This window comes from Mirounga angustirostris, unplaced genomic scaffold (assembly GCF_029215605.1).
Source record: "Mirounga angustirostris isolate CCGP_5_RB_7025 unplaced genomic scaffold, mMirAng1.0.hap1 SCAF_12, whole genome shotgun sequence".
Classification (NCBI taxonomy): domain Eukaryota; kingdom Metazoa; phylum Chordata; class Mammalia; order Carnivora; family Phocidae; genus Mirounga; species Mirounga angustirostris.
Genome location: NW_026991720.1, coordinates 70,139,069 through 70,159,186, shown reverse-complemented (window position 1 = coordinate 70,159,186; position 20,118 = coordinate 70,139,069). Strand labels below are relative to the sequence as shown.

The 20,118-nt window shown below is 35.1% G+C and overlaps 1 protein-coding gene across 4 annotated transcripts in view; it reads left to right on the top strand.

The window, feature by feature from the left end:
- VPS50 (VPS50 subunit of EARP/GARPII complex) overlaps window positions 1-20,118 on the top strand; it is a 130,158-nt gene that overhangs the window by 2,804 nt on the left and 107,236 nt on the right. For 3 of the 4 annotated variants that reach the window (XM_045864693.3, XM_064575264.1, XM_045864694.3), the window contains exons 2-4: window positions 3,423-3,491; window positions 16,754-16,876; window positions 18,037-18,108. In XM_045864693.3, coding sequence (XP_045720649.1) covers window positions 3,423-3,491; window positions 16,754-16,876; window positions 18,037-18,108 — 264 coding nt within the window. The remainder of the gene's footprint in view (window positions 1-3,422; window positions 3,492-16,753; window positions 16,877-18,036; window positions 18,109-20,118) is intronic. The other variant, XM_064575263.1, reaches the window with a different exon arrangement.

Below are 20,118 nucleotides of genomic sequence, written 5' to 3'. Positions count from 1 at the left end.
AGCCAGGTCACACAGGACTTCATTTTGACCTCATCTCCTACTACTTTTCTTCTCACTAATAGCAAAGCCATGCTTCTATTATGATTGAAATAGCAAGCAGAGGCTTGATCTCATTTTACATAAATGGACTTCAGAAAGATCTTTCTGGCCTCTTTTAAAAGAATAGTTTGAAGAGGGAAAAAGAGCAAAACCAGGGAGAACAAAAAGGATGCTGTTGCAGTAATCTGAATGAGAGAATGTGTGGGCCTTAACCAGAGTGTTAGTGATGAAAGGGTTGAGAAGAGGTTAGATCATTTGTATATTGTAAATATAGAGTTGACAGGATTTCTTGGCAGATGGTATTTGGGCTGTGAGAGAAAGAGAAGCATCAAGGTTGATTCCAGATGGTTTGGCCCCAGCCATTGGAATTGCCATTTAACGAAGTGGGTAAGGCTGAGGAAGGAACAGATTCAGGAAAGGCAGAAAGTTTTTAGACTTATTCATTTGAAAGCCTCTTTTAGATATTTAAGTGGCGAGATAAAATAGGCAGTTGGCTAAGAGTCTCAATTTCTGAGGAGAAACACAGGATATGGATACAAATTTGGGACTTACAAGCACATATAAGGTACATAAACTGGCTACGATCACCAATGGAATGAGTGTGGATATAAAACGGGGGTCCACACTTGGAACATTTGAGATTTCAGTGTTACAAGGTTAGGGGAAGAGGTGGATCTAGCGAGGCAGATTGAGAAGGAGCAGCCAGTAAGGGAGGACTGCAGCATCTCAAAGATCACCTGTCCCGTATCAGATGCTCAGTAAATATTTTTTGGATACATGGTGGATAAAGAGATAAAGAGCTACCAAGTAGAGTGGAAGCCCGAAGTAAAAAATTTAAAAGAGAAGGGAGTGATCAGCTGTGCTAACTGCTGCAGATGGGTGGCTGAAGATGAGAATGAGCCTTTGGACTGAGCAGCATGGGGGTCATCAGGTACCTGATAGCAGCACTTTTCATGAAGTGATGGGGAGGAAAGCCTGATTAGGGTGGGTTTAAGAGAAATTGAGGACTGAGTATAACCACTATGTTGAATTTCGCTGAAAAGAGAAGGAGGCAGAAATCACCTCACATGCTCCTTTTGATCTTTGGGACATAAGTTGCTGGTCTCATAAATGGAAATAGAAGATTCATGTAGATATAACAGAAGTAGTCTGAAGTGTTAATCTTCTTTGAGAAAAGAAATAAAGTGCAGAGGCAGGTATTATTTATGCTGAATTTTGTATAAATTTAAACTGGAGAAATTTATCCAAACAAATACCAAATACCAAAGAAAATCAATAATGGTTAATGATTTTGTAAGCGCAGAATACCATAGTTATAACCATGACTTTCTGCTTTAGAGAAGTGAGGATAAAAATCATGACTTCATTTTTGTCAGTAGAAATTTATAAAATTGCTAATCAAAGGCTTTAAGATCTATAACCCTAAAATACACGTCAGATGTGCTCTGAGACATTTATGTAATTCTTTATTTCAGTTTTGATAAAAGAAAAGCATTTCTCTGTGATCACAGTAATAGAATAATGGTTAGCACTTAAAGAATGCTTGCCATGTACTAGACACTGTTTTTGGCCTCTCACATACATTATCTCCTTTACTCCTTATTATTGGCCTCTGCATTATTGTCACATTCATTAGAATATAAAGATGGGCAGGTTAGATAAGTTGTTCAATACCACGGGGCCCATTCCCTGAATCACTGAGCTCCCCTACTTCCTAACATGTAACAGGGTTTCCAATTTTTACTTCTTTTATTTTGTACATTTGGTAGAAAGTTGCCATATATAAGTAGCAAATTATTGTTGTATGGGGTGACTAATTTGGAGATAAGGCCTTTTCCTATATATTGATATACATTCTTCTTTACATTTCAGGCATTGGTTTCTTTACTGAGTAGCTCTGGGGAGAAAGAAAATTACCTGTGATATATTCCTCCAAGAATTTCTGTTAGATTGGATAAACACATCTATAGTTTTAAAAATATTTGTTTAAAAGGCATGGCAGGTGCACCTGGGTGGCGCAGTAGGTTAAGTGTCCAACTCTTGGTTTCTGCTCAGGTTGTGATCTCAGGGTCGTGAGATTGAGCCCTGCATTCGGCTCTGCACTCTGTGGAATCTGCTAGGGACTCTTTCTTTCTCTCTCTCTCCCCTTGCCCCTCCCCTTGTGCGCTCTCTCTTTCAAATAAGTCTTTAAAAAATAAAAGGCATGGCAGTTATATTTTAAAAATATATTTTGGAGTGGTCATGATTTTGAATCAAATTATGAAGTTTTGCACTCGTGTGTATGTATATGTGTGTGTATATGTGTGTATGTGTGTGTATGAGAGGGAGAGAAAGAGGGATAGAGAGAATATGAGAGAATGAAAGTGAGAGAAGCCTGGGTGGGGTGTTCTGGGAGTAGTGGAATAATTAGGGGTGAGGCAAAGCACCTTATCTTAAAAAAATGTAGTTATGGCTGGTCATATTTTATAATAGGGAAGATAGAATACATAGCTCTATAATTTAAAAATAAGTAAGTTCTGCTGTAAGTCTCAAATAGTCAACCTAAGTATGCCATATGTTTTGGTAACTGAGGACATCATAGGGCAAATATAGGGCATCTAAAGGACAAAAATGCTCTTCAGATTTATGTACCAGCTAATTTTGTTTACAAACTAATATTACAGGGACTTTAGATATCTGCTTTGAAGAGCCTATATTTAAAAAGAGCTTTCAAAGAAAAGTGAGATTGCTAACTTCTTTCTGTCTTGATAACTTTCCTTGGTTCAAATGAGATTTTCAGAATCCCTCAGTTGATGTGAATATAGAAATTACTGGGTATCAAGGAGCTAAAGAACAGTAGAAAGCAGCAAGACATGAGATTGAAGTCCCATGAGATTGAAGTATAAATTGGGTACATTGGTGAGAAATAATCAGGTAGAATCAAGGGTATTTATGTATTAATTAAGCAATTGGCATTATTTAGAAGTCTTTGATTAGCTAGCTGGTTGCTATATTATATCACAGAATCATAATACTTGGTCCTTCTTATCAGGTGAATTTGATAATGTTTAATATATAAGTGCTTTTATAGAATGCTTTTTGTCACCCAATTTTCTTGTCTGTTGGTTGTTTTTAAACCATGGTTTAGCTAGACTTCAACCATTAGTTGTGAAGCTGCCATATAATACTTTTAAACTTCCAAAGTACATCTTTACTTGATTTGATAATAGTACTATATGTATTAAGTGACAGTTGTTTTTAGAAGACATGTTCTATATATTTTAAAGCAGGAAACTTCCTATTTTTAAAATGGTGATTTCTATTTTAATAAGTATGTTCTATCATTTTACAGTTCTGCAGCATAATTAAAATTCTTTTTATTTTATTATTACTATTTTTTTAAGGGTCTGAAAAGCCCTCCGGAAAGCCTTAGTGATCTTGGTGCCATTGAGAGTCTCCGGGTCCCTGGAAAGGTATTGATCTACATGTGTGAGCGTGACTTTTCACTTCCTTAAGAAATAATATTGCCTTTGGATAATAATTGATTCACAGAAGCTATTCCTTCCCACAGGCAGATGGTAGTTATGATAGAGCTAGGTAAATTTTTATAGTATAGTAGGCTTGGGGCTTGTTTTTGCTTTCATTCCTCATTGGGATGCAGTATGATTTATTATAGTGAAGCAGAAAATGCAAAATTGATAAATTTAGAGTTTATTATTGTATCAACTTTTTAGCCTGAAAGCAGTTTTATACACACACACATATATATGTATGTATGTGAAACTTATTGATTTTTCTGCTGTAATTTGGAGAAATAAAATGAAATAATTTACTTTTTATGCTGTAACACTGTGAGTCAAAAATCATCGTTAATTATGTTTTTGTTATGGAGCAGATTTTTGAGCAGGTAGCTAAAGCATAATTTATACTAAATTGTAGCTATCTTAGATTTTAATCCCCTGATTTATGTGAACTTCTCAGTTTACAAATTTAATAGGTGTTATTTGAAAGCTAGCTGGCTTTCCCTCAGGAGAATTATTAACCATTGTAAAAAAAAAAAAAAAAAATCCCCTGCTGTTTCTCACTCCAGGGTGTTGCCACTTAGAGCTGCCTCCGTGAATAGCAGCTCCATCACAGATCAAAGGGTCTTCTGAATGTCTGCTCTTGGGATTTTCAATTTGAGGATCATATTTGAAAGTACTATTTGTTTTCTGTTTCTGGCATCTTAATACATAGGGCTTGTTTCTCTTGGTCAGCAATCATAAGGCCTGTCGTGACTCCTCAGTGTCAGCTGCTCAGGAGAGTGATTTTCCACCCCTATGAGGAGTCTTACCCCTTAACGTGAATTTTGTATTTATAGCTTAGCTTTAATTTTGGGTCAGGCTCAAACATATTCTCCAAATGTGATAAAATTCTAACCAGCCCATTTGCATGAAATGAGTCAGACAAAAAGCTTAAAGAGGCATTTTGAACAGTTTTGTTTGTTGTTATAAGAGATTGTTGCATCTGCTGAAATTGGGCACTAAGCCATAACCATAAATCCTAATTGAAAAATAATTCTTTTTATTTCTTTGACTCAAGAAAAGAGATCATGCATTATGAACATGCCTTGAATTAGATTGCATTAGATGTTTCAGAACCAGTGTAAAATTGATGGTGAGCCTCTTTAAAAAATACATGAATGTATTGCATAAGAACGTTCTGTTGTTTTTAAACCTTGCATGAACTTTTGTTGTCTTTAAACCATGCACCTTGATGTTTTTCCAGTAGGGGTAGGTAGTGAATTTATAATGATCTCATTACCCAGTCTTCTCACTGTCCCGTCACCCCAGCCCCATCCGTGGCCTGCAATGTGTGATTTGAGATGCCTGGCTCTGGGTAGAGAGGCCAGTCTGGGATCACAAGGTCAGCAAATGTAAATGCTTCAGGTGATGATTAAGCTTGGGGCATTGGTCTAAGAAGCTAAGTTGTTAAATTGTAAAACAGTTAAGAGCAAAATTAGGATCAGTGCAATCAGCTTAAATGTAGCCTCATGCTAAGAAAGCTCATAAGCTCTTTGTGCTTGTTCTCTCTCTGCGTTCTCTTGAAACATCACAAGTGCTATAGGGTGAGTTGTAGTTTTGATTTGCATTTCCCTGATGATGAGTGGTGGTGATATATATTTTTACATGATTTGTTTTTATACACTTGCCTTAAAATTAATGTCATGGCTAATTCTTGATAAACTGAACTTCTATGGCTTCAAAAGATGACCTTTATATTGAATTTTTCAAATTATTAGAAGTATTTCTACAAAGTCTGAAACATTAATTTGAAATGATTATTTTTTTATTTTTACTTTTTAAAGATTGATTTGTTTATTAGAGAAAAAGAGAGAGTGTGCACGAGCAGGGGTAGAGGGAGAGGGAGAGAGAATCTCCAGCAGACTCCCCACTGAGCACAGAGCCGAAGGGTGGGGGTGGGGGAGGCTCCATCTCACAACCCTGAGATCATGACCTGAGACGAAATCAAGAGTCAGATGCTTAACTGACTGAGCCACCCAGGTGCCCTGAAATGATTATTTTAAAATAACCTTTTCCTGTAATAAAAATAATATATAGTGTAAATAGAAAACACGGTAAACAGAAAAAGATACCTAAGGGAAAAAATCACAAAATCACCAACATAGTCAAGTTTAACATTGCCTTTTGGTCTTTTCCCTATTATATTCAAAAATGTATTGAGCATGTGTTTTGTGCTAGACATTCTCTAGGGACTGAATAGTAGTGAAAAAGACAAAACTCTGTTGCCAGGGAACTTAGTTCAAGTGGAGGGAAGACAGGCACTAAACAAGATGATTGCAAAGTCTGACAGATACTATAAAGGAAATAAGGTGATAAGTTAAACTGAAGCCAGAGGCTCTTTTTTTTCTTTTTCTTTCTTTTTTTTTTTTTAAAGATTTTATTTATTTATTTGAGAGAGAGAGAATGAGAGACAGAGAGCACGAGAGGGAAGGGGATCAGAGGGAGAAGCAGACCCCCCGCTGAGCAGGGAGCCCGATGCGGGACTTGATCCCGGGACTCCAGGATCATGACCTGACCTGAAGGCAGTCTCTTAACCAACTGAGCCACCCAGGTGCCCGCCAGAGGCTCTTTCACATAGAGTAGTCAGTGTAGTTCCCCTCTCCTCCATTTTTTTTTTTCAAAAATATTAAATCCTATAAATTATTCTGAAGTTTGGGTTTTAAAGTTAGTAAAATGTATTGCAGAGAAAATGCTTACAGTATAATACTAGGTTTGAAAAGCAAGCTACCCAGTAGTTTGGCTTGGGTAGATATTTCTTGAACTTAATTTATACCTGTTATATTGTCTGTTATCAAAAAAGACAAGAAAGAAGTTGGTGAGGATGTAGAGAAAAAGGAGCCCTTGTGCGCTATTGATGGGAATATAAATTGGTACAGCCACTATGGAAAACAGTATGGAGGTGCCTCAAAAAATTAAAAATAGATAATAATAATAATAATATAGAGAGTTTAACAGAAAAAAATTATAAATATAATTACTGTATGATTCAGCAATTCCACTTACAAAGAAAATGAAAACAATAAGTTGAAAAGATATATTCGCTCCCAAGTTCATTGCAGCATTATTTACAACAGCGACGACGTGGAAATAACCTAAAGTGTTCATAGATGGATGAATGGATAAAGAAAGTATATGTGTGTGTGTGCGTGTATGCACACGCACACATGCAAGCATAGGATAGACCTTGAGGGCATTATGCTGAGTGAAATAAGTCAGAGAAAGACCATATGATCAAATACTATGTGATGTCACTTATATGTGGAATCTAAAAACAAAACAAAACAGAAACCAGTTCACAGATACAGAGAACAGATTGGTGGCTACCAGAGGCAGTGGGGAGGGGGCAAAATGGGTAAAGGGGTCAAAAGGTATAAACTTGCAGTTAACAAAATAAATAAGTCATTGGGATGTAATATATAGCATGGTGACCATAGTTAATAATACTGTGTTGCATATTTTAAAGTTGCTAAGAGAGTAGATCTTAAAGTTCTCATCTAAGAAAAAAAATTCTGTATGTCTGGTGATGGATGTTAACTAGACTTATTGTGATGATCATGTTGCAGTGTATACAAATACTGAATTATTATGTTGTACACCTGAAACTAATATAATGTTGCATGTCAATTGTACCTCTCAATAATAAAAAAAATGCCTCACTGTCTTAGTTTGGGTTCCCCTGATATTCTAATGCAAGAAGTAAAAAACAAACTCAATTTATGCTATTTAAGTAGTCAATGTAAATACTTGTATAGTAAAACTTTTAAACGTTAACTTCATCTAATAGCTCTAACGCACTCACGTATACGTATGTAGAACATTAAAAAAAAAGGCATCCTTGGTCTTTAGGTATGGACCCATTTCTTCTTCCCTTTCTTGTCATAATGTCTAAGTTGTGATAAGGAATTGAGATTTCAGTGGAGTTGTCAAGAAAGAAGTAGTTTAGCTTGGGTTGTGTTATGTTAAAGGTTCTGGTATTGGGGCACCTGTGTGGCTCAGTTGGTTAATAAGCATCTGACTCTCGATTTCAGCTAAGGTCATGATCTCAGGGTCATGAGATCGAGTCCCAAGTCGGGCTCCACTCTCAGTGGAAAGTTGGCTGGAGATATTCTCCCTCTATCTCTCTCTCCGTCTCCTCCCTCCCTCTCCCTCTCTCTCCCCCCGCCCCTCCCCCCGATTGTGTGCGCTCTCTGTCTCTCAAATCTCTCGATCTCCAATAAATAAATGTTTTTTTAAAAGTTCTTGTATAAAGAATAAATAGTAGGGAAATACTAGGATGAATCATAGGAAATGGCTGTTTCTTTGAGTTAAAAATAATCTAATACTGGCAAATTTCATATGGTGCAACTCACTAGAAAGAGGAGGATGGTGAAGGAAAACTGAAGGGTGTTAGGTGTGCTTGAGAATCCAGAAAGGACTGTTGAATGATATTTTTTTTGAGAACTATATAAATTCTGAGTGGGAAGAAACCTTAGAAATCATCTGGTACAATTTCTGCATTTTATGGACAGGATGACACTGTATCCCATTTTAAGACATGTGAGTCAAATAATGATCCATATACTGAAAATTTGGAATTTTGGTGGAGAAAATAGAAAAAAAAATTAGGATTCTTTTCAGAACTTTCTATAGAAAAGGAAACTTTGAGAGTTCAAAAATCTCAGCTTAAATTGTTCAGAGCCAATGTCAGTGGTGTACAAACTTTGCTGCATATTAGAATCACTAATAACCAGGCCCTACCCCATTCTAATTAAGTCACAGTGTGTGGGGTGGAGCCAGGTACCATCAGTAAAGTTTAGAGATTCCCCAGGTGATTCCAATGTGGAGCAGCGTTTGGGAAGTTTTGCCAAGTGGAGGACGTGATGACAAGAATGGAGAAAGGGGAACCACAGGAATTGTTGTAGAAAAAGTTTTTGAAGTTTTATGGACAGTTTTTGTGCGAAAGAGTAAAGAGTTAGTGATGACCTAAAATTTCATTCCTGGGGAATGGATTCTGTTTACTTCAAATTAATGGGACTTCCATGCTGAGGTAAGGATATAAGAAATTAAACTATATAGTATTTACTGACTAAATTTGTTCCCATTTAAAGAAATTAATACTTTTGAATGATGTGAAAGGTTTTTACTTCATGCAATTGGTTGTAAGACTTATGAAGACTTGAGACCAAAATTTATTATAATATATAATAATCACAATAGCCACAGGGTTAGTAGTTACAGAACTTATTAGGACTGTATTCAAGAGTATATGTTGAATCCTGATTAAAAATATCAGTATTCAGGGCGCCTGGGTGCCTCAGTTGGTTAAGCGACTGCCTTCAGCTCAGGTCATGATCCTGGAGTCCCTGGATCGAGTCCCGCATCGGGCTCCCTGCTCGGCGGGGAGTCTGCTTCTCCCTCTGACCCTCACCCCTCTCATGTACTCGCTCGCTTTCATTCTCTCTCTCTCAAATAAAAAAAAAAATCAGTATTCAGAACTTATAAATCTGTATCTTAACTTTAAGTAAACACTTTCCATAGTTCTTCCGTAATGGTTATATATCATAAAAAGAGTACTGAGAAAAAACAATACTAATATTAACATTGTATTTTTTCTGAACTACTGCCTTCTGGTATTATTCTTTAAAGTTTTTTTGTTTGTTTTTAAGACCCTGAATTTATTAACTCATAAATACAAATAGGATTCAGCTAGGTTTGCTATTACATGATTGGTTTAGCTATGCTTTTGATTTTTTTCATTAAAGAAAAATACAGGCCAAGGGAACAAAAGAAATCTCGGTTGCAGTCAAAACTTGAAAATATATTTGTCTAAATATAAGAAAGTATTTTTGTTTGCATACTTAATGCATTCCACAAATATTTATCGAGTACCTTCTCTTATATAACGTTCTAGCTGTTTGCGCAGAATGTTTTCTTGCTTGTAAAATACTTCTGTGAAGTAAGATAAATGGATTTGACTTGACTTCTTAGCATCTATGAAAAGAATCCTAAAACCACACACTAACTACAGAGCTTGGTTTTCAGAACTTTACCAAGATATGAGGAAAGTGTGTTGGATTAAGTCAAGAGAGCTGGTGTTGAGGTAAACATTGAGCTTATGAAAGGGAAGTTGTCTTTTTTTAAAAAAAAATTCTTATTGTTATGTTAATCACCATACATTGCATCATTAGTTTTTGATGTAGTGTTCCATGATTCATTGTTTGCGTATAACACCCAGTGCTCCATGCAGAACGTGCCCTCTTTAATACCCATCACCAAGCTAACCCATCCTCCCACCCCCCTCCCCTCTAGAATCCTGTTTGTTTTTCAGAGTCCATCATCTCTCATGGTTTGTCTCCCCCTCCGATTTCCCCCCGTTCATTCTTCCCCTCCTGCTATCTTCTTCTTCTTTTTTTTTTTTTTTAACATATATTGTATTATTTGTTTCAGAGGTACAGATCTGTGAGGGAAGTTGTCTTAATTGCGTGATTAAGAAGAAGATAAGAACATGAAGTTTAGGAAATGAGGAAGGGTTAAATTTGAGAGATGTTTTAAAAGCAGAATTTAGGACTGAAGATTTTATTGGACGTGGAAGGTGAAGGTATTGGAAAGATTGTGGTTTCTAGACACTGAGATCAAAGGTGTTGTGACGTCTTTTCTCAGAATAGATAGTATTTCTTCTTTTGGAGAGTGGGTCTGATGAGATGTTTTTAAAACTAATAGAAAAACAGAATCCAGACTATACACTGGGCTTCTCTCTCTTTACTTCAGTTTGTGACGTGCCTTTCTTTAGTATTAGCGTCCAAATGGACAGGAATGTGGCAGACAGCTTGATGTTTTTCACTGAAGTTGAGAAATTTTTAAAGATAGCTTTTGTAAAAAAAAATATTTGATGTCTCTAAAGCTATTATCTTTAGTGTTTTCCTTTTCATAGAAATAAATTTAGAAAAATACCTGTGAAAAATATAACTGTTGGGTAAGAGAAGTAATAAAAACATTTGGCAGAGTATCACATATGAAAGATATGCTTTCTAGTTTTGTGTTTTTTTTTTTTTAAAGATTTTATTTATTTATTTGAGAGAGAGAGAATGAGAGAGAGCACATGAGGGGGGGGAGGGTCAGAGGGAGAAGCAAACTCCCCGCTGAGCAGGGAGCCCGATGCGGGACTCGATCCCGGGACTCCAGGATCATGACCTGAGCCAAAGGCAGTCGCTCAACCAACTGAGCCACCCAGGTGCCCTTTGTGTTTTTATTATATGTTAATAGGTATATTTTTATGAATAAAATCAATTCTCATTCATAATCTTTTTCTTTAAAAACAAATATGTGTTTATTTGGATGCTTTTTTGTATAAAAAGTGATTAAAATACATTATTTAAATCACTTAAATGTGTTATAAAGCTGGATTAAAATAATGCCATTTTAATAACCTTCTAGAAAAATCTATAAATCATTTTATGGAAACCTCCCTTCCAATTGTAACCTCACCAGTATTCCACTAGATGGCACTGAAAGCCTGAAAAAAAACAACAACAACTAAGTAGGCTTTAAAAGCTATGTTTTATTTAAAACACACAAACACAAATGGATGATGAGCCTGGTGCTTTGATGGATCATTATTGTTGTTCCAGTGGGATTTTAAGAAAATGTACCATTTCCCTGCGTAATCCGACATCTGGCAATTCATTACAAATTTATGTGGTATATGTATGGTTTTAGGGTATTTGATTTTGAATCCTGTTTCATTTGGAAACAAAACCTATTTTTGTTCAGTGATTTATGATTTTTATAATACTGATTGAATATTGAAAACTTCATGTTTTTGTTCTTCTAGCTAGAAGATTTTGGTAGCTAAACATTTTTTGCTCTCATTTAAAGCTCTAATGTGATATTAACTTTGATAAGACTATAATTATTTTTAGAATTTATTATAGCAGAGTAGCTTTTTTTAAAATGTTGATTGACAAGGAAATGCAAACAGTAAGAAAAAACCTTTGGTAAGATTTGTCTTGGTAAACCCCAATTCATGCTTTACAAGAATAAAATTTCTTTTTTTTTTTTTCTTCCTTACTCCCTCTCAACACAATGCATTCTGCCATTCAGGATTGTAATGTGAACCGTAGTCTAATAAACTACGTACAGAAATGGAAGTTGGTTTGCATTTCATTTTTTTTTATTCTGTACATTTTTTGTCGGTTTTAAAACTTGACCTATGAAATGAAGATTTTGCATTCATCTTTTTTGTTTGAATAAAAAACCTACTATCGAAGACTCTAAGTTTTCAAGCTGTTCTGTGAGTTTAAAAATTAGGTTAAATTGCTTTTCGAAATTAAAGAGAAAATTGAGTTTACTAATGGTAAGGAGAACTGTGAAGTTGTCATAGCTCACTTTTTACACTTATGAAAGTGAATAGAATTAAAAAATTTGAACTTGAGTTGGTATTTTTAATTTGTGTGGTATTTTGTATAATTTAAAAGTAGTGGTTAAATGCAAAATTTGTAGTCTTTTTTTTTTTTTGTCCTAAACTTGAATACATTCCTGTAAGAGATGAACTCTTAAGTAGGAAATTGTTTTGTAAAGTTATAGCCTAGTTCCTTAGAAACCATAAATACACTGGAAATGTTTTATAACACCTTACACTTGAGGGCTCCAATTGTTTTATAGACCTGAATCCCCAGTTCTCATAAAACCTTTTGTTGTTATGTTGAGGGGAAAAATGACTTGGCTAAAACAAAGATGTTCACTTAAATTTCTGTTATGATTGTTTTTCTTCATTTTTCATAAAGTTACATTTATAATGTGCATTTTATATGTATGTTCATACAGCTTTATCTCAGAGCTGATCAAAATGGAAAAAAATAGGCTAGGTAGAATTAGATGCAATCCTACCGTGTATTGTGACTGCTGAAAAGACAGCCTCTAAAATATTGACTACTTTGTTTTCTACCACTTGTCTAAAATAATCCTGCTTGGTTTATTATGTTAAGAAAATATTGAATATTTATGCTTACTTTTTTGATACAGCATCTGGCACGGTGATAGGTGTTAAGCTTTTATTTTTAGTAAAGGAAAAATATGGTTCTAGGGTATATAAAAATATATTGGATTAAAAAAAATCTCTATTGTTGCATTTTATTGCCTCTTGGTGTGTATGTAGATGCTCCCTCTGACATTTTTCCACCCTGTGAAGCCATCCTCTGCCGTTTAACCTGTTGTATGCTTTCCCGCTACAGCTTTTACTTGTGCTTTGCTTTGTATTTGTTACCTTATTTCCCCAAATTTCTCAAATTTGAAATTTCACCTGTTCTCTTTTCTCTAAATGGCACCTGTTCCATCAAATGTGAACTCACTGCCCTTCGATGCCCTAGGTTTTGTTTGTTCTCCCTTATGTTCTGCCTTGCAGGGGCATTGCTTCTTCCTTCATCTGACCTCTTCTATTACTTCAGCTATTTTTTTACTCAACTTTATTTCTGCATGACCTAGTATAGGGAATTCTTACATAGTGGGAATTAAAAAAAAATGTTAAATTGAAATATGTGACTCAATTGAGAAAGGTATGATAAGAGAGCTTTGAAGGTAGACAGGTTATTTCCTAATGATAGTATGGAAGAGAGACTTGATTTGTTCTTTTTTGTCATTGTATTTTTATTTTTATACCCTTTACAGTTAAATTCATTACCTTAATTGTAGTTTTTCTTCAGTCTTAATTTTGGGGTAAGCAATGTACTTCTTTAAGTGTAGTTGATTACCATTAGCAAGCAAGTTGTGGCGAATTTTGATGGTCTATAGTTGTCGATATATTATTTTTGGATTTTCAAGTTTTATAGAGCATTTATACCACTTTAATGATAACATGTATTTATTAGTTACTATGTGACTTAAAATTTACTATAAAATTCTTTAAAGAATTTTTATAATAGCCTGTAAGACTGAAATACTTGATTCTCAAACTTAGCTTATCAAAAATTATTGTAACTTTAAAAGAAATCATATATTTTAATATGGTATAAGGTGTTTCATTTGTTATTCTGGTCCCCTGGTTTTGCCTTTAAAATTTTTTTTTGTAGGAAATATTTTGTTCATTTTGTTCATGTAAAATTTTGCCTCATACATATATATTGGCTTGCAAAATTGGTTTTAGGTGAAGAATTACGTATTTTTCTACATCTCTAATTCAAGGAAACCAGTTTATATAATGGCAAAATTATGGGGTAATTGTGGTAAGAATATACAATCTTGCTGTTTTTGTTTATTTTTCTAATTTACATGCTTAAAGTATCCCTAAAATCACTTAACATTTTTTATTATTTCTAGTTAGAAGAAAGAGATCTTTTATTAAGAGTTTGTGGAAAGTTTTGACTATCAAAACAACGTCCTTTCCTTTCTTTTTGCTCTTTTTTTTTATACAGCTCACTATGTAAATTAATTTTAGTCAGTCAGTGATTGCTTTCTACAGTGTGCCTTGGTGCTACAGAACATAATGATGGGGAATAGGGAGAAGTCTCAGTTCTCAAAAGGTGTGTTATTGGATTGAGCAGGGGGCACTCACAGTAGTGAAACATGTAGAGAATGATCAGGTAGAAGCAGTCGTGCAGCCCTCAGGTGCAGTGGGATTGAAAGGAACAACGTGATCAGGATCTAGTTAGAATGGAGTTTGTCTAAATGAGTTCAGGTGTATATTTTCACAGAGGAGCCACTAAGTTGTCCGAAAGGAGAGGGTATTTTATAGGGCTATAGTTTGGACATTTGTTTTGGATTGAATTCTACTTTGTGTGCTATGTTTCTTTCTCTGCCATTCTTGATTTTATCCCTCTTCTTAGTCTAGGTTACTTAGAGTGTCAAGTGTTATGTGTCTGTTCTTTGAAATTATATGGGTTTGTCTGCTCTCTCTGATATAATTGCTTAGTTCTCAAGAAGGAATGGCACTTGACCTTTTATATACAGATACAGATTGTACCCTTTTTACAGATTCATTACGTTTGTGAAGTGTACACTTGTGAGATATTTATAAATGAAATCATGTTTTCCCTTTGACATTCTTAATAACTTTGGGTATTTGTTTCACTTGTCATTGTGTGTGTGTGTTTGTGTATATGTCCTTTACAGGTGAAAAAATGACTGAGTTGCCCAAGTTAATACCAGAGGCACAACTAAAACCTAAGGGTCTTTACCTTTAGATCAATTCATTAGGTAGTGTATGGAGAACGTCAGCATGGAGTTATATGTCATTGGCATATCTATATTTAAGATGAAAGTGTTCATTCATTGCAGTCTATTTGAATTTTTTGCTTGACTTTGTACTTGATATTTTCAGTCTTAGCAATTTTTAGAATTTTTTTTTTTTTTTGAATGGTACCAACCTCATTTGTTTCTTAGTGGTGCTGTGAAATTCCTAGGGAGGCAGCATTGCCATATCCTCACCTGGGTCTTTTTCCCTGCCTCAGGTTGCAGCATCAGAAGCTGGTATTTCAAATGCCTGTGGACTCTTAGGGAGAGAGATTGCCAAGAATTTCTGATCTCGTTTTCCATTTCATGTCTCACTCATTTCAAATTTTTATTAAATGCTTGGAGGTTGCCCATGAGTAGCCTAGTTAGAAACCTTTCTGTAAGTGATGTGGTTTTAACCCAAGTCTGTCCCTCAGCATCATTGTCCAGGGTGCAACGCAGATTAGTGTGTTTGTTGTCGATAACCCCCTGCTACACACACAAACACACACACATATACACACACACATACACACAGAGGAATGAAGCTCCCACTGTTTGGACACTGGATTTCTTACTTTACTCATAGTATTTGATTGCATGCTAAATCACTGATGACTATATCTTTGACCCTTTTTTTTTGGTTAATGTATTTTATAAGTTGAGTTTTGGTACAGAAGAGGCATTTTCTTTCACATGCACTTTTAATTATGTAGAGTTGATTTTTGTATGACTTTGCCTTCTCTTTTAAATTTATTGGAATTTTAAATACAAACAGAACTATTCTCTTGAGTTTCAGATTTATTGCTCTAATATTTTCTTTTAGCTTGAATCTAAGAGGAGATCATTTTATAATTAATAATTTTTCATATTTAAATTATAAATTAAAGTCTAAAAGATATATAAGCTAGATTCTTTTTTATAAATGAAAACTGTGCCCTGCAATAAAATAATCTAGAGTATTTCTATTTGGAAAACAATGTTCTCTAATTGACATTATAATTTCGGTGTATTTAATTAATGATTTATTAAGGATTTTTGTTAAGTATTATTTTAATGACTATAAAATTATTTTAAGTATGAGTTTCTTTTGTGTTCTTAAATGTATTTGAGATTAATATGGATAAAAAAATCAAAGGACTAAATTGTTAAATGTCTATAATAATGTGTTGATTAATTAGTATGGCAGAGAGTGGGTGTCTGAGTTAATGAAATTTCCCAGTTAACTGAAGGTTTATCCAATTATGCAGTGAAATTGCATGGGATCAGGATGCTGACATTAGGGGTAGGGATTTGTCTGTCAAGCTCTTTTTAGTTGTGTAAATCCATAGAAGCTCCATTCTGTATCGTTAGAAAGAAAGCGTTTTATCAAATACAGAGCTTTAGATTCATAATCAGATCATTAATTGCATTATCAGCACACTTTGAAGGAAGCCTCTTAGGATTGCAGAGCTAAACTTGTGAATCTTTTTTGGATCCAGTGTTTCTTAGCCGAGCAGTGAGATTTCTAGCACAAGGAAGGATGTCTGCTCTGCTCAGGGTTTTGATGCTGATTGTGACCTGCAAGTCATTGAGATATTCCCTGGTTATCTGTGCTAAGACAGATTTTAGAATGTTAAATGATGAAAATGCGTATGTATGTGGTATGTATGTATGATAGATACTACGTAGTCACTTTGGTTTTCCCTTTTGTTAAACTTATAAATTCTTCCACCTATCCATTGGCACACACAGAATTGAAAATAAAATCTGAATCTTCAAACTGGCTATTTTTTTTTTCTCTCCAATAGATGAGTAGTTTTTAGTATTTTAGTGTTTTAGTAGTCCTAATTTTCCATGAACTTTCCTGTTTTCTGTCAGTTTATCTCCTTGCTTGGAATGGTTCCCAGGAGATTTGTGACTATTAAGACAGGTGATTATTTATGTCCATGCAGGTAGAATTATAACAGGTACAAGTACTGTAATTGTGATTTCTTTTTTTTTTCTTAAAGGAGGAATTCCGAGAACTTCGAGACCAGCCTAGTGACCCTCAAGCTGAACAAGAGCTAATTAATAGTATTGAACAAGTATATTTTTCAACGGACTCATTTGATATTGTTAAATATGAGCTGGAGGTAAAACAAAATTCATTAAAACCTATTTAAACCCTATCTTGTTCAGTGACTGAATTGGAGGATGAGATTTGAATGCTTTTTAGGGGTGTTCATCCATCCTTCTTTCCTTCCTTCCTTCTTTCCTTCCTTCCTTAATACTAGGACTGGTTTATGATGACCATATAGTGATTTATTGAACTGTCCACATTGTTTAATGATTAAATTATTTTAAAAAATGTAAAATTAAGTGCAGCTATAGAATATTGGTCCAGGAAACATTTCTGTAATTTTGGTTTTTATTTTTTTATTTTTATTTACACAATTCACAGCATTCACCATAGTACATACCCTCCCTAATGTCCATCACCCAGCCACCCCATCCCTCCCACCCCCCTCCACGTATTTTTGGTTTTTAACTGTTAGCATGCAATATGTTGGTATGCTGCCTCTATCTTATTTTATATTGTCAAAATATGTTTAGAGAAACTTTGAGACTTTTAATCATCAATGTATCTTTACATAATTGTTTTGCCATGATAAAGACCTCTATGCCATGATGTTTATAATGTTGGCATTTTAAATTTATAGGAAATTCAAAAAAGAATAGTAAAATCTGGTTTTAGATGAAACCAAATACAGTATGCATACATACTTTATATGCACTATATACACCATCAGCCTCCAGTCGTTCTGAAGTTTCATCAGTCCATTGACTGAAACTTGGAGTTTCCAGTATACACAGCAGTATGCATTTTTGTTAGTTTCCCATCCTGTCTTCTGAAAGCTGATGTGGAATCTAGAATGTACTCCAGCAACTGTCACTATCACAGTATAGTGCTTAGTTACTATTCCTAATATTTCGGAGGGGAAATGTTTTGAGTTCTGTTGTAGACAAGTAGGGATATACCTATGGCTGATAGAGGGTAAGGTTAGGATGTGGGACCTTCTTCTGTCCTATAGGGCTGGGTGAGGGATGGCACGTGAGAGGGTTGGGCAACAAACATGTGGAAGCTTTCGTGTCTGAAGTCTAGTGGGGAAAGTGGGGAGGCCAAGAGAAGTGGGTGGGAATGGGATGAGGCACTGTTTTACATGCACAGATGATAGTTTGTAAGTCAGAAGTATGCAGGTAAATGAAATCAAATTAAACTATTTTTTATTCTTCATTTATGGGTATTTTTTAGAAACTCCCTCCTGTTCTCAATTTGCAAGAATTAGAGGAGTACAGAGACAAATTGAAACAACAGCAAGCTGCAGTAAGTAAAAAACACCTTTCTTTCTGACATAACTAAATGAAACAGCAGGGAGGTGTAATACTTGCAGATTTTATGGTTTAACTTAACATGTTAAACAAATATTATTTAACATGACTCAGACTCAATGATACATTTATTTAAAAATTTAATGCCTATTCAGTTTCTCTCCCATTACCTTGATATAGATTTCCTTCTAGAACTGAGAGGTTTTTTCCTCTGGAATCCTGAATGTGATTAAAGATTTTTGAACCTTTTCTTTTTGGATTGCTAAGTACCTTTAGGCTCCTTGTCATTCATGCATGACTTCCCTACTATAGTTTCTTTTTTTTTTTTTTTTTAAAGATTTTATTTATTTGAGAGAGAGCACATGAGAGGGGGGAGGGTCAGAGGGAGAAGCAGACTCCCTGCCGAGCAGGGAGCCCGATGCGGGACTCGATCCAGGGACTCCAGGATCATGACCTGAGCCGAAGGCAGTCGCTTAACCAACTGAGCCACCCAGGCGCCCCCTACTATAGTTTCTTATCTCAGAATAAAGGCCCCCGCTTGTAGTTGAAATAGGCCCAAAGAGAAAAGAGAGCTAAGATTCAGAATGTTGTAGTCACTGATTAATTGTCTGGCATTGGGCAAGTCACTTAGCCTTGCTCAATCTGTGAAGTGACGGGTTAGGCCTGCATTTTCTTGGATGCTGTAAAATTCTGTGATTCTGTGATTTTCCTTGCTGAGGAAGGCTGAGCTCCTTTAATAGAACTTAGACTATACTGTAGATTAAATAATGTTAGTACGGGATCTTGATAATTATTTTATTTTATTTTATTTTTATTTATTTATTTTTTTAATAATACATTTGACAAATAAAGGAAGATATACTTCTCCTTCTTTTGTACTACACTCAGAGGTCTCAGTGGGTGCTGGGATCTCCCTGGGGGTAGCAGCAGTGGTGTTGGGAAGGGACTTGACCAATAGAGGGTTGTGTGGTAAAAGTGCTTTTAGAGAACTGGATTCCAGTGGATGGTGGCATCTTTTGCTTTCTGTTGGTTTCAGCATGTTTAAATATGTACACATCTGTCTCTGTACTTGATCTGATAGTATTCTTTAGGGAATGAGGCCCCATTACAGGGGCCAGATAGCACAGTGACCTTTAGAATTTGGTACACCTGAGCTTGAATCCTGGCCTTGCTGTGGGGGCTGTGGGTCAGTTACTATTATATTTAAGATTATTCATCTGGAAAATGAGGAACCCATTTTAATAGATTGTTATGAGTACTGACTGAGATAATGTAGGGAAAGCACTTAGTACACTGCCTGACACAGTGCAGGCTAACAACTATACTGTCTATTTTAAACTATTAAAAAAAAAAAACCCAGTTTGATAAAATTAGGCCAGTTTCTGTCTATACATCTATATAAATTCATATCTAAACAAATTCAAAGCAGTTAAGAAAATATAGAAGGGTTAATGCAATAGTTGAATGTATGTGTAATTCTTTGTTCTCAGTTGCTTGGGGAAGGGGAAGGGAAACTCAACTAATTGAGTTTTTTGAGCAAAAATTCACTAAATGCTTTGGATGTGCCATGCTCCATAGTACCTGTAGTGTAGTCTAGCAGGTGCCCCTGAAACTGAAATAAGAGCCTCATATTCAAAATCATTATAATTCTTACATACACTAACATTTTTCATGGACTTGACCAAGGAAACCTTAGGTATGTTCATAGCATTCCAAAAAAAATCCCCCCAAAAACACGTTTTCAAGTTTTCAGAAGTAGAGGACCGAATTACTGTTTGTCTTTTTAGGTGGTACAAAGTATCTAAAGGGTACAGGATGTTCTCTGTTTCCCAGACACTGTGTCCATAAATTCAACTGATTGTTTGTCTTACGAGTTCGTCTTTTAAAAGCAAATCTTAAGCCCTTAAAGATCTTACACCTTTGTGCATGTTAATAAATCAGATGATTCTCATATTATTAACAGTTGTAATGACCATTTATTGAGTTTCTGTTAAGGACCAAGTAT